Here is a 14,531-nt window from a genome sequence, read left to right on the forward strand (position 1 = left end):
TTAGAGGATGCAAACTATTACATACAGGATGGATACACAACGCGGTCCTGCTGGGTAGCACAGGGAATCACATTCAGTATCCTGGCATAAACGTGGAAAAGAAGATGAAAAAGAAAGCGCGTGTGTGTACAGCTGAGTCAATTTGCTGCACAGCAGAAATGAACACAGCACTGTAAATCAACCACACTTCAATGAAAACATTAGTTAAGAAGAGAAGAAACAAGAGCCAAATGCACACATAAATATATACCTCCTCCCAGGATCCCGCCTCCTTGTACGTTGTCATTCATCACAGAAACCAGACATGTTCCCCTGCAGGGACCACAGCCTGCTTTGAAGATACTCATTCGACTAGAGCAATGGGCACAGGATCCTGGGGCAGAAGGGCGCTGGGAGCACAGGTGCAGTTGGGTCTCTTAAAAATGCGAATAAGTCAAAATAAGGGTCAGAAGCCTGGGCACCCGCCTGGACCGGGTCACTGGCCAGCAGTGTGACCACTGGGTGACTCGCTCCCTCTCTGGTGCTTCACCCAACGAAGGAGGCAAATGACGCCCGGGCCCTGAGAACATGAACACCGGGGACACGTGTGTGGACGGCACACTGGCTCCAGCTCTTTCTCTTCCCACGGAACCTGGCCACGCCTTTCCCCCCGGGGAGTGGGAAGCACCTCCCCTGACCCTTGAACTTTAGGTCAGTCATGTGACTTGCAGGGACCAAGAGAATGAGGTGGAGGTCAGGAGGGTTGGGGAGAAGGCTTGACCCAGGCCACTGCTGTGAGAACACTGCCAGGCCAGCCCACTGACCTTCGGAGGAAAGGGAAGGCAGAGGAGCACAGCCAAGTGGTGTCAGCCACGCCTAGACCGGCCAGCCCCAGAGCCCGGGGATAAGTCACTGGCACTATCAGCCATTGGGCTTTGAGCCGTCTCGTTGCCCAGCATTACCGTGGTCACTACTGTGACACCACAGGAGGCCAAAGGGGCCCTGCAGGTGAAAGCTCCGGTGCAAAGGTGTTTCACGCTCATACCACTCATGGGTTCACCCTGCACATGTCTCCAGAACACACACCGCAGGCGAAGCTCTGTGCCAGGGCCACTGGGTGAACAAGGCTGACATGGACCCTGACTTTGAGGAGAACACAGTCCAGGGTAGGGGCAGGCATTGCCAGGCACTCACAATACGCTGTGGTGAGTGTGACATGATGGCGGGGAGGGTGGGAGCCCGAGGGACAGACCAGGGACTCTAACCCATGCGGGAGGAGTTGGGGAAGGGCTCCCCGAAGAAGTGCCATGCAAGCTGAGACAAGAATGAGAACAAGTCGAGCTGAGGGGACGGAGGGAATGGTATTTCAGGCAGCAGCAGAACATGTGCAAAGGCACTGTGGTGGGAGGAACCAGGGAACCTCTGGGGAGTTAGGGATGTCTGAGGCTGGCTAGAAGGCAGGGAGTGAGGGCAGGACTCCAGAAAGGTGGTTGGTGGGCCAGGTCCTGTGGGCTTCATGGGCTAAGTCAGGGGTCTCATGGGCCAGGCTGGATGGGTCTCATGGACCAGACAAGGTTGGCCTTTGGGCCAAGTCAGATAGGTCTCACAGGTCAGGTCATGTGAGCTCTTGATGGACCAGGCTGGGTGGTCATCACAGCCGGATGAAGGCTGCTGGACTTCACCCTGAGAGCTGTGGGTGGCATTTGGGGGTGTTAAGTGGGTCCTTTCTACGGTCAACCTACAAAGAAGGCAACTAAGAATTCCCGGATCAGAGAAGTTAAGCGACACGGACCAAGCCACACAGCTGGCACGCAGCCGAACCAGGCCTGCACCCCGGCCTGATTCCTGGGTGGCTCTTCTCCGCTTTGCGCTTTCGCACCTCTTCGCGGGGAGGTGAGCTGATTATGAAAATGACTAAAAGGACGGTGGGGTATAATTAGATAGTATACGGTACCGGAGGGCACTGGCACATTCTACTTTGTAAATAAAGGTGAGTCCCACCCTTCCCTTTCCTCAAGAAAACCCTTCCTGGCTCCTCATCTGTGAAGGAAGAAAGAAAGATGTAATTTCTGCCTCACAGGATTCGCCTGAGGATGAATGGAAATGATAAAATACTCAGAAAACTCCTAAACCAGTGTCTGGCCCTGAACAAAGACAGGCTACTCTATCACCTTCCGGTGGCTGCCCTAACAAAGCCCCACAAACTGGGTGGCTTAAAACAACAGGAATCTGGGAGTTCCCTGGTGGCCTCATGGTGAAGGACTTAGGGTTGTTGCTGCTGCTGTGACTCGGGTTCGATCCCTGGCCCAGGATCTTTCTGCTTGCTGTGGGAGCAGGGCAAAACAAAACAAAACAAAACAGAACCAAAAAACCCAGAAGTGTATTCTCTCACATTTCTGGAGGCCTGAAGTCAGAAATCAAGGTATCTCGAGATGTCAGCTGCCTTTGGAGGCTCTGGAGGGAAGGGTTCTCCTGCCTGCCCCTTCCAGCTTCTGGTGGCTTCAGGCATCCTTGGCTCGTGGCCACATCGCCCACTTCCAGCCTCTGTCTTCAGAGGGCCGCCTCCCTGTGTGTCTGGGTCTTCACACTGACCTTCTCATACGGAGGCTGGTCATTCCATTTTGGGCCCAGGCCAACCCAGAATGACCTTTCTTAACTAGTTAGATCTGCAAAGTCCCCCTACTTCCAAATAAGTTCACATTCTGAAGTTCCAGGCAGACATGGCATTTGGGGGTGCAGTGTTAGGGAATGAATTACGCCCCTCCAAAACTCCTACGCTGAAGCCCAACCCTCCGTGTGAGTGTATTTGGAAATGGGGCCTTTAGGGAGATCATTCGGGTTAAGTGGGGTCACAGGGTGAGGCCCTAATCTGGGGGCACTTGTGTCCTCGTACGAGGAGGAGACACGGAGTCCTCTCTCTGCCATGTGGGGAGGTGGTGAGGAGGCAGCCATCTCCAGGCCAGAGAGAGGCCTCCCTAGGACCCGACCCCAGCAACACCTTGACATTGGCCTTCCAGCCTCCAGACCAGGGAGGAAACGACGGTGTGTGCTTAGCGCCCAGGCCAGGCACTCTGACGAGGCGGCCTCAGCACATTCCCACAGAGGCCCCGCACCCAGCGCAGCTGCCATCATGACGAGGCTCGTGCTTCCTGCCTGTGCTCCCGTTTTGCCCCTTGATCCCCCGGGCCACTTGGAACCTGACCTCTGCTTTAAAGGTGTCACGTCCTCTGGATGGCATCCTTGACCTGGCCTTCACCCCGCGGTGTCTCTTGTCCCCCCTCTCTGCCCCGCGCAGCAGGGATGTTAGAACAGCCCGTCCTGGGTGCCAGCTGCTGCCCAATGGCCTCACATGCCTTCAGGGCTCACATCACCCCGGCTAAGGAGGGCCTCACTGGCCCCATGTCACAGATGGGGAGACTGAGAGCTTGAAAGGCCAAGGAATGTTCTGGAGGCCACACAGCGAGGAGGGAGGAGAGCCCGGACGCAGAGCCAGCATCCTGTTCCAGGTGGACCTTCTCCAGGGCGCATCCCATCCCCGCGGCCCTTGTCCCCTTCCCTCCTGACCAGGCCCTGCCTGGGGCAGCAGCTCTGGGTCATGGACGTCTCCCGGGAGCCCCTGCGGCTTTGGAGGGCTCGGGCGGGCTCTTCTGTTCCAGAGCCGCACGAGGTTGCCCAGGACAAAGAGGTGGTGCCGGCACTCCAACCCAGGCCTGATTCAAGGCCCCCCCTCCTTCCTCATCACTCCTGACACCCACAGACGCCAGCCTAGTCTCATCCTGGGTGACTCTGGAAGTGACTTCCAAAGCCCTTGGCCTCGCGGTACATTCGAATGTGGGGTTCCAAGCACCTCCTGGATCACCCTCCCTGGTTTCCGCCAAAGAGGCCCAGGGTCTCGGGGTCCCCGGCCCGGGAGGATGTGAGTACCTGGCAGAGCGTGGCCACGGCCTGGGTGGCTCCGACGTCCCCCTCCTCCTCCAGGTCACTCTGCATCAGCCTCTGCCTCTCCAGCACCTCGTGAAAAGCCTGTGAGGGAAACAGGAGCTGAATCTGCTAGAAAAATGCTGGATTTTTCTCCCCCAACAAAACCTCCCCAACTGACCACCCCCCCCCCCCCGCCCCCCGCCAGGTCGGAAGGGTGTCCTCTGCTGATTTATAAACAGGGATGGCACATGACCGCCAGGGGTTGCGAACTGTGGCCAAGGTCAGGCCATCGAACCATTTCCAAGAAAATGCAGACTGTGCATGAGGAGGGGCCACCAGCCCCTGTCACCCCTCCTTCCGGGCCACAAGCCACTCAGACATCATATTCTATGACTTCAGCTCCAGGACCACCACCCAGGTCCTGGGAGGCCCACCCAGTGGAGCCGGAGGCCTAGAAGGGCTACTAGGGGTCAGTGTGGTCACTGACCAGCCAGGCCCCTCTGACCACATGGCTGGTCCTTCCCTGAGGAGCCCAGCAGCGTGACAGGGAGGCCTGAAACAGGTGTCCCAGGCAGAGAGCCACCGTGGGGCACAACCACAGAGGTGGGCTCCCTCCGGGGGGCTTCCCTTGTGGCCAGAGGAAAGAGGTCCCGTGGGGGGACATGTAAACTGAGCCCTGAGGGTCAAGGGGGAGCCCCTGGCAGGAAGCTGGGGAGCCCACATAAGCTGGGCTCAGGAAGCAAGAGCAGCAGGGAACAAGAGCAGCAGGGACCAGGCAGTTAGAACCCTCTGGAGTCTGGCCTTGGTGGTGGCGGGGCGGGAGGAGCGCAGAGAGGGCGCAGGTCGGGCGTGGTGCCAAGGCCTGGGCTCCTCCTCTTTGTGCTTTCAGTCCGCTTGTGCTCTTCGTTCATGCATCCATTCATTCATTCATTCCCTTGTTCCCCATGTCCATCAACCATCTACCCATTCATTCATTTGTTCATTCATCCCCTTGTTCATTCATTTGTTCCTTCGTTTCTTCATTCATTTAATCACTTGTTGTGTCTTCATTTGTTTGTTCACTCAATTTCGTGCTCTTTTGTTTGTCCAGCCATTCACTCAATCCTTCTTCCCTCACGATCCGCTCATCCCTTTCCTCCTTGGCCCCACATCTCCTGAGCTCCAGCGTGTGCCAGGCTGTGCCGAGGTCGTGGGTTGCAGAGCTGACACTGCCACCGTCTTCACACTCGACTCCCACTGGGCAGTGTGACTTTGGGGAGAAGGACCCAGAAATCCCAGAGTAACAGGGAGCTGCAGAGCCACGCTTTCCACTCTCATTTCGGATGGATCGTCTCACAGACAGAACCAGCCCCCCAGCCCACTTTGTGACAAACCCAGAAAGCCCAAGTGTGGCCCTGGGAGGAGGCTCCCCGGTGCGCGGAGGGCACTGAACCAGGACCCAGACGTCAAGCCCTCTCCTCTGTTCTTGGGGGTCCCTCTGCTGGCTTCCCATAGGGGTAGCCACCGGCACCACGCTAGCCCCCAGGGAGGGTCTGTGTCTGTGCCCTGGGTTCAGCCTGGACCCAGATACAGTCCTGCCACCCCCTCAGCAGAGTGGAGACCAGCAAATGACAGCGCAGAGCAGAAGGACCCAGAGAAACACTCAGGCCACGGCTGCCCCTTCGGCGGTCTGGCTGATCCTAGCTACCCTGAGTGGTGGGTGCTACTATTCCCATCGCACAGACGAGGAAGCTGAGGGCCAAGGGGAAGCAGTGCGCCCAAGGTCACTCAGACACAGCGGCAGAACCTGTGTCATGCGGGACGTGGCCAGGGACGAGCAGCCCCTCGCCGCTGCCCCCTTCCCCCACCAGGGAAACAGAGAGGCACGGTCTGTCCCCTCTAAGAACTGCGAGCCCTGGTCCCTCCAGCCTGTGCTGCCGCCAGCTCGTTTTTCTCCCTTCGGAGAGGGTGACACCTTGCTTCCTGTCCTCCTGCCACTCTCCTCCTAGTTGAGACCTCGGGCGTCGTCCAGCTCAGTCGCCTCCGTGGTCCCACCTGCTCAGCCCCATGTACTGGGTCTCCCCTGACTTGCTGCCCGACCCAGGAGGGGCCCCATCCATGTGACAGCCTGTCTTACACCTGGGACACACCCTTCCCCCCCAGAACAGTGGCTGCCACTGTGGGCAGGGCCCCTGAACCCAAGCAGGACCCTGTGGGACTCCTGGGCAAACAAGCCTTTTGGTGACCCCCATTTCATGCATTTGGGGAAGGGCTTCAGCCGCCACGACCCTCCCTGAGTTTCCAAAGGGCAGGTTCAAACAGTTGCTCATCAGGAGGCGGGGATGCAGGGGCCTGGGAGGAGCAGCCAGAAACCATAGTGTGGCCTTGGGGCAGGGCCTGGTTCCTCCTCCGGAAACACACAAATCAAAGCTTTGAGCTCTGCTGCAGAACTAAAACCCCCACCAGATGGAAGATGCTAATGAAGCCGCCTTCTTTCCGGAAGAAAGACCACCAGCGCCAGCCCAGGGACCACTTACCACCAGCTTTGAAAAACAATGCAAGCAGTGCCTCTCCCCTGATCCTTATCTGGGCCCTATTGGCTACTCCCCAAAACTATAAAACCACCTCCCCTTCTCTCCCAGTCGGGGGCACAGTCTTTAGGGCATTAGCCTGCGGGACCCTCCTCTGCCTGGAACAGCAATAAAGCTATTTTTCCTCCTTGGCCCCAAACCCTGTCTCCGCATTTCTATTCAGCACAGGTGGACATCGCCCGTGGACAGAGGTTCGGCAACACCCCTGCCCCGCGCCTGCTGTTTGATGCCCTCTCCCACCCTCTTCCCAGCAGCTGAGTGAGGTGGGACGGCTCATGTCACTGGCTTACAGACCAGGACACTTGGGAGGCAGAGCTCAAGGGATGTGGCTAAGGCCACTGAGCTGACACTGGGAGGTGAGGCGTGACCTCTCTGCCGGATGCCAAAGCCTCTGGTCCTCTGGTGTCGCAAGCCCAGCAGTGGGGACCGAGCCCCCCGCTGGCTCTCCAGGGGCCCCTGTGCCCGGGACGTGGGGCCGGTCGGGAGCAGGTCACCTGGAGGAACCCCTTGGGGTCTGCGGTCAGCTCCATCTCGGCCTGGAGGCGCCCCCGCTCCTCCTGCTGGGCCAGCGTGAGTCTTGTCATCTCCTCTGCCTGGTGAACCAGCGAGGCCGTGACCAGGTCTTTGCCGCGCTGGACAAACTCTGAAACGGGAATAAAATAAGCTCATCACAGGTTGCTCTCTCGGCAAAACCTTCACCAGCTGTTTCTGCCAGAACAAGGAGGGGCGGAAACTGGGCCAAGCCCCATTTTTATTATTGTTTCATCATTCAGGCATGTGTGCTTCCCAAAGGCTGGTGTCAGGAGTCCCCGACTCATCCGAAGGGACCTCCACTCCCCCTCGGGCCCAGGGCGCCAGGGGAGGCGTCGTTTAGCTGCTGTGCAGGGCGGCCGGTCAACCTGACCAGGAGATGAAGGGGCATTTTCCTGGGGAAGCGTGTGAGGGAGGAGTAGGTGACACAGGGAGGGACAGGTGACACGGGGGGAGGGGGGCAGAGAGTCTGAGTCTTCAGGAAGATAATGATGTCTCAGATGGGAGTTGAGATTTAAAAACGGCCAGAGTGTAACCATGAGGTTGCGTAGGGTTCAATCCCTGGCCTCGCTCAGTGGGTTAAGGATCCGGCGTTGCCCTGAGCTGTGGTGTAGGTCACAGATGTGGCTTGGATCCTGCGTTGCTGTGGCTGTGGTGTAGGCCGGCAGCTGGGCTCCGATTAGACCCCTGGCCCTGGAACCTCCATATGCCTTCAGGTGTGGCCCTGAAGAGACCAAAAAGAAAAAAAACCTGCCAAAGTGAGTTATCAGATCAGCAGGAGGGTGAACCCAAGGCCAGTCTACCTCCTCCACCCACCCACTGGGGGCAGCAGAAAAGGTGAGAGGGGGTGGGGTCTAAAACGGCCCCTCGGCCCGCCCCCATCACTGCGAACTGGAGTCGGGCACCTGCCATCAGCCGCTACATGGATTAAATCAGGAGCCCCCGCGGCTGCCGACCCGCAGCACCTCTGAGCGCAGCTCAGGGTGGAGGCCAGGAGGGGGACGCTGTGCTCCCAGAAAACTGGAAGAACAGATCTTCAGAGTCAGATGTTTTCAGGAGGAGATTTTATGTGTCCGATACGTGCATCTCCTCATGTCCAGAAAAAGACTGAAATTCTTCCTGGTGACGTCTGCTCTTCGTGACCGGCAGTGACCTTCACAAGATCAGCAACAGACTTTTGTACAATGTGTGCCTGCTGCACGCGCGCCCCCACCTTTACCGTATCCTGATAGTCCTCCTTTCCTCCTGGGGGTGGCACTTTGTATTTATTTTTTATTTTGTCTTTTGTTCTTTTAGGGCCACACCCGCGGCATATGGAGGTTCCCAGGCTAGGGGTCCAATTGGAGCTACACCTGCCGGTCTATATCACAGCCACAGCAATGCCGGATCCGAGCCGCGTCTGCCACCTACACCACAGCTCAAGGCAACGCCGGATCCTTAACCCACGGAGCGAGGCCAGGGATCGAACCTGCATCCTCATGGATGCCCGTCAGATTCCTTTCCGCTGAGTGGGGCAGTATTTTAGAGGCTATCTGAGATAGTGCTGCATGGGCTGCAGTTAAGGATAAAACAAAGGACTCAGGATCTTCTGAGAATGCAGTCACTTCTAGGGTGAGAGCAGGTCTTCCTGCAGGCTGAGAAAACCAGGATACTGGCCCGATGGCGGAGGTGCATGTCAAAGGAAGGATTTCCATGAGCCTGTTCCTGCTCCCTCCCCTTTGTTGCAAAAACTCCTATATATCCGAATGCCCCCTTGCCTCCAGGGGGAGGTTTCTCGGGGCTCCCTGAGATGCCATCTCAGGGGCTTAAGTCCTAATCTGGCCCCAAATAAAACTTAACGCTCAATTTCCAGGTCGTGCATTTTTTTTTTTTTTGGTCGACAGTGAGGCAGACTATTAATTCAGGACGTCAGTGGAGGAGCAGGGCTGCGATGCATCTTTGCTACACCACTGATGAACATTTGTGGCTTAAGGGCTCCAGGGAGTAACACCCCCGAGGGCCTTGTTTTATTGTAAGAAATACGCATTTCCCACTGACTTTGTTTCCTATAGAAAATGCGAATCTCTAGCCCTCTCCTCAACTGATGAAAGAGGAATGAGAGGAGTGGTTAAAAAAAAAAGGACAAAAAAAAAACCCTACAGAATTTTCAGGACATTGCCAACCCCAACAGCCCTATTGGACGAGGACTGATACAGGTAATTGATCCCATCTTTCCGGACTCCACTTTGGTGCTTCCCCCCACCTTGAAGAGGTAAATCCTCTATAGGACAACAGAGAAGGGGGGCTTTTCTCCCCCCCCCCCAGTAACCCTGGGCACTGTCTGCTTTTCTTCAATAAAAGCTTGGCTTGCTTGCTGCCTGTGTGTTCGCGGCGTTCCTTCTTCGACCGCTGTGAACAAGAACCCGGATTCCGGGATCACCGTTCCAGTCTCAGCAGCACCAAGCACACCGCTGGGGGCAGGGGCGGGGGTCTACCAGGGAGCGGGACCCAGCCCGGCTCTCCAGGAGCTCACGGGGAAGACTAGAAATGCAGAAGGGATTAGGTGCTGGATGAGGTCTGGGGTGGGGGGGGAGGGAGGGGAAGGGGGCGAGGTGCTAAGGATGGGGCCCCAGCCCCACAGTCTGTTAGACGAAAGCCTCCCCGTCTGTGGTGCCCTGTGTGGCAGCCTGGAGTCTCCCTACAGTGTCACCAGAACCCACTGGGGACCTTGCTGGGTGAGCAGATTCCCTGCCCTACAGACATCCTGCGCATCCACTCAGGCGCCCGGTGCACCTGCAGCTTTGGGTCAATGTGATGGGCCCTCAGTGGGGAAGCAGGTGCACCCAGAAGAGGGGGTACCCACCCTGCTGGTGAAAGACCTGGGTTTCCTCTCGAGGGTCCCACCAACAGGGTGACCTGGACTAAGTCTTGTGGACCCGAAGGACAGCGCCCTGGCGCCGGGGCCTCGGCCCTCGCTCACCCCTGTTGAAGCGCTCCACCTCCTCCCAGAAGGCCTTGTGCTGCTGGGTCAGCAGCTCCTCCTTCTGGCGCCCGGAGAGCGTCCCCTCGACGGCCAGCTGCTCCAGGCTGCGGGAGATGGCGGCCAGGCGGCATCTGGTCTCCTCCTGGATCTGCAGCTTCAGGAACGCGATGGTTTTTGCCATGTGCACCCGCCCCATCGTCCTCTCCAGGGCGTCCTAAGAGGAGAGTCACAGACCACAAGCTGGGACACCCTGGGTCAGCACTTGGCCACCAGCGTCTGTTAGTGGCCACGGGCTCAGTCCCAGAGCCCCCGCTCCCCGTGACCAGAGCACAGACCAAGCAGCTCTCCACGTCTCCCGTGTCTGCTCCTCCGATGGGGACAAAACTGTCCCAGCCAGGGCAACACTGAATAAGCAAGTGTGCCACAAGGGTCACGCATCTGGGAAGGAATTCAACACACACACACACACACACACGGAAGAAGGCAGGCCCACCTTCCCAAGGTCATCCCTTTCCCAGCCAGGGGCCTCCGGCCCCCATGGCCTTAAGAAAGAGACGCTGAGAGCAACAAGAAAGGTCATAGGACTTCTCGGCAGAGAACCTGAGTGCTGGGGACTTAGGAGGTTTTCCGGGTAGCACTGATCCCAGCCATCAGACCTTAGAACAGGCCCTGCCCCACCACAGTGGCACTGTCACTCACAGGGATGTGGACCAGAGGCCGGGCAGGCCCTGCAGGTCTGCATCCTGGGTCCCTCCTCTCAAGAAAGCAGCTGCTCAAGCAACCTTGCAGAACGATAGTGGCGCAGTGGGTTAGGAATCTGACTGCAGCCTCGGAGGGGCAGGTTCGACCCCTGGCCTGGCACAGTGGGTAAAAGGATCCAGCTGCGCTGCAGCTCAGATGCAATGCCTGGCCCAGGAACTTCCGTATGCAGTGGGTGTGACAATTGAAAAAAAAAAAGAAGGTGGGCAGAAAGCAGGGGCGCAGCTGCCTGCACGGGATTGTGTTAAAGTCGCAGGCCCTGCCTTTCGGGGAGGGACGACACCTGTCCCATCTGGGGAGGGTGCCCCTGTCCCCCAGCGCCCCCCAGCCCTTCTCCACCTCCTCACCTGCTTCCTCCACACCCCCTGTCTCCATCTCCTGTCCGCTGGCCCGAGCCACACCCCGCATGGACCCTGGTCACTTCCTGATCACTTCCCTGGGCTACGGACAAGGTGCGTCCCTACTCTCTCAGTCTCCCTCCCACCCCCTCTGCTCCGTCCCAAACGGCTGATTGGGGGTGGTTTTCTTTTTTTTTTTTCTTTTTTCTTTTTTTTTTTTTGTCTTTTGTCTTTTTTGTTGTTGTTGTTGTTGCTATTTCTTGGGCCGCTCCCGCGGCATATGGAGGTTCCCAGGCTAGGGGTCGAATCGAAGCTGTAGCCACCGGCCTACGCCAGAGCCACAGCAACGTGGGATCCGAGCCGCGTCTGCAACCTACACCACAGCTCACGGCAACGCCGGATCGTTAACCCACTGAGCAAGGGCAGGGACCGAACCCGCAACCTCATGGTTCCTAGTCGGATTCGTTAACCACTGCGCCACGACGGGAACTCCGGGGTGGTTTTCTGACATGCAAACTTGGCTCTGTCACCCCATGGCCCAAACCCTGCAGTCACTGCCTCCAAACGAAGGCTTCACTCCCAGTCACGGGTGCATGAGGCTCCAGCATGGTCCCGCTCGCCTCCCCTGGCTGCACAAAACACAGGGGCCGTACCTGAGCTAACCACTGCCCAGCCCTGGGCCTCACGGTTTGCCGAGCTGCACTGGTCTGTGTTCTGACAACACGTGCACAGGGAAGGACAATGACCCCTCAGTTAGCGACAGAAGCACTGGGTTTACTCCAAAGTCCACCCAACGAGCCCAGGGACAGTGGCTCTGAACCTTCCTCTCACTCCAACTGAACAAGCCTGACAGCCATCAGGAGGCCCATGGCCACTAGGGGGCCCAAGAGGATAAGCGTTCAGCTCTGGTGCGGCAAGTGGTCCAGCCAGGCTCAGGCAAAGGGGATGGGGCGATGATGCCCAGAGCAGCCACTTCGGAGGCAGTGCGGTGAGGCCTCCCAGCCATAGAGTGACAGCGCAGCCTCTGGGTTTATATTCAAGGAGCAGAGAGAGGCGAGCACAAGCATGAGGGGCATCAGACGCAAGGCGGGAGGAGCAAAGGGGCTCGGATGGGACGCCAGGGGACCCCTGCTGGTCCTGAGTGTGGCCAGTCCTCAAACGTGGCTGGACTCAAACTTGGTTCCAGACCCGCACGACCTTGGGCACAGAGTCCTCCCCTAACTGACAGAGCTGATGTGAGCACCCCAAAAAGTTAAACTATGTGAAGCACTTAAACAGTGGCTGGTGAGTGCAAGCCGCTCTCATCATTATCTTTGGCAGGTTCCCATCTCTCTCCTGCATCTTGAACATCGCAAGAAACCGATCTGATGCAATTTTCGGGGCTCTTCCAGTTCCGATATTCGGCGATGCCATGTGACACGCTTCAGGGCCAACTGCCTGGGTCCAGAACGCTCAGTCGCCACCAGGCTGACAATTTAAATTTTTCTGGAGTTTATCAACAACATGGTCTGACATACAGAAGCTAGGGGTTTTTGTTGTTGTTATTATACAGGATGCAGGCAGAGCCAACCCACCCCTCTTGTGTACAAACATAGATAGTTGCCCTTCTCACACGTTGTTACAATGATTCGTTTATGTCTATTTTGTCTGCTTACAGGTGGCCTGCCAGAGTCTAATCCGGAACACATTCTGAGCCCTTCCCCTGAGCCAAGGTCTGTCTGTCCTACAGGCCTTACACGTTGTCCACTTTCTAACACTCTCGGAGCTGATGCTATTCAGATGCCCACTTTACAGATGATGAAACTGAGCCACAGTTTCCATAACAGTGTGGCACACAGTACATGTTTACCAAATAGTGGGTTTGGGGTTTTTTTTGTCTTTTCAGGGCCGCACCTGAGGCATCAGGAAGTTCCCAGGCTAGGGGTTGAATCAGAGCTGCAGCCGCTGGCCTACACCACAGCCACAGCCACAGCCACACGGGATCCAAGCCTCATCTGCGACATATACCACAGCTCACAGCAACACCAGATCCTTATTAACCCACCAGGCAAGGCCAGGGATTGAACCTGCATCCTCATGGATACTCGTCAGATTCATTTCTGCGGCACCATGACAGGAACTCCACTAAATGTTGAAGGAAGGACACACTAATAACCTGGATAAAATTCCTCCCTTCCTCTCATTTTGAAGTTACTGACTAAGACTTGGGCTGGAGTCAGCTAAGGGTGCTTTTTTTTTTTTTTTTTTTCCTGCATCCATATCCTGCTGATGGAAGAATAATTAAGTACAAAGAAAAAAAGAATAAAAGGAAAAAAGTCTTTCTCCTTTGACGAGCATGCATATCGGCAGACTTATCAAATTCAAATCCGATTCCAAGTGGCTTGCACAGCAAACCAGGCCGCTTGGGGCGCAGGCTGAGAGGCGTCACTGCACAGCGTCGGGGTCCTGGGCGAGTCGCTTAGCTGGCTCCTGTGCTCACAGGGAACGCACTCCCCATCATGCCCACCTTTCAGCAGTGCCAAAGGGGGGCAAGATGCTGCATTTCTACCCAGCTCTCAGGTGATGCTGCTGCGGCTCCTGGTCTGTGGACCACACCTTCAGAAGCAGAGCGGTTTGTAGAGAAGTAGCCGGGAGCCCCCTGCCTGGGCAGGGCTCCCCCTTGGGTCTAAGGAGCTGAGGGCAGTGCAGCTGCTGCAGGTTTCTAAGCCAAGTGTAACCTGGGCAGGTGCCCAGGTCTGAAACGTAATTCATGGGTTTCAAGGTCAGAGGAAGGGGACAGGTGCACAGTGCCCTGAGCTCTGCACACAGCACTTCTGAGGCCCTGCCGGGGCAACTCCGGAGACTGATTTTCTTTACAAAGTAATGGAAGCTCAGAGGGGTTAAGGAACCTGTTTAAGACCACACAGCTTCAAGCGGCTAAGCGTGGATTCAAAGTCAGATTTGTGGGTGCTTCGACACCAGTGGTCTATATTCCCAGCTATGCATCAGAATCGTTTGGGGAGGTTTAAAAATAGCAATGCCCGAGCCTCTACTTCATACCCATCTGACTGGATCTCTATCCATGAGGCCCTGGGCACTGGCAGCTCACAGGGCTGTCAGGAGGGCTCACTGAGGCTCTGTCCACTCGAGTGGGTGTCAGCTATGACTACTATGTCGTCACCTGGAACCTTACAAAATCCAGACTGAGTCAGAATCTCTGTGCTGGGGACCCATCTCAAACCCAAGCATCAGTACTTCTTTGTTTTCTTTTGGAAGTTCCCAAGCCAGGGGGCTGAGTGGAGCTGCAGCTGCCGGCCTACACCACAGCCACAGCAACGCTGGATCCGAGCCACACCTGCGACCTACACTGCAGCTTGCAGCAATGCTGGATCCTTAACCCACTGATCGAGGCCAAGGATTGAACCCACATCCTCACAGAGACTACATTGGCTCCTTAACCCAATGAGCCACGACAGGAACGCCATCATGTGT

General features: G+C 56.9%; 1 protein-coding gene across 2 annotated transcripts in view; it reads right to left on the minus strand.

The window, feature by feature from the left end:
• The window catches only part of EVC (EvC ciliary complex subunit 1), an 85,062-nt gene that overhangs the window by 35,985 nt on the left and 34,546 nt on the right, over positions 1 to 14,531 (minus strand). For both annotated transcript variants that reach the window (XM_047798526.1, XM_047798525.1), the window contains 3 exons: positions 9,961 to 10,177; positions 6,965 to 7,113; positions 3,904 to 4,002 (listed from right to left, as the gene is read on the minus strand). In XM_047798526.1, the coding sequence (XP_047654482.1) occupies positions 3,904 to 4,002; positions 6,965 to 7,113; positions 9,961 to 10,177 (465 nt within the window). The remainder of the gene's footprint in view (positions 1 to 3,903; positions 4,003 to 6,964; positions 7,114 to 9,960; positions 10,178 to 14,531) is intronic.

This window comes from Phacochoerus africanus, chromosome 10, assembly GCF_016906955.1.
Source record: "Phacochoerus africanus isolate WHEZ1 chromosome 10, ROS_Pafr_v1, whole genome shotgun sequence".
NCBI classification, from domain to species: domain Eukaryota; kingdom Metazoa; phylum Chordata; class Mammalia; order Artiodactyla; family Suidae; genus Phacochoerus; species Phacochoerus africanus.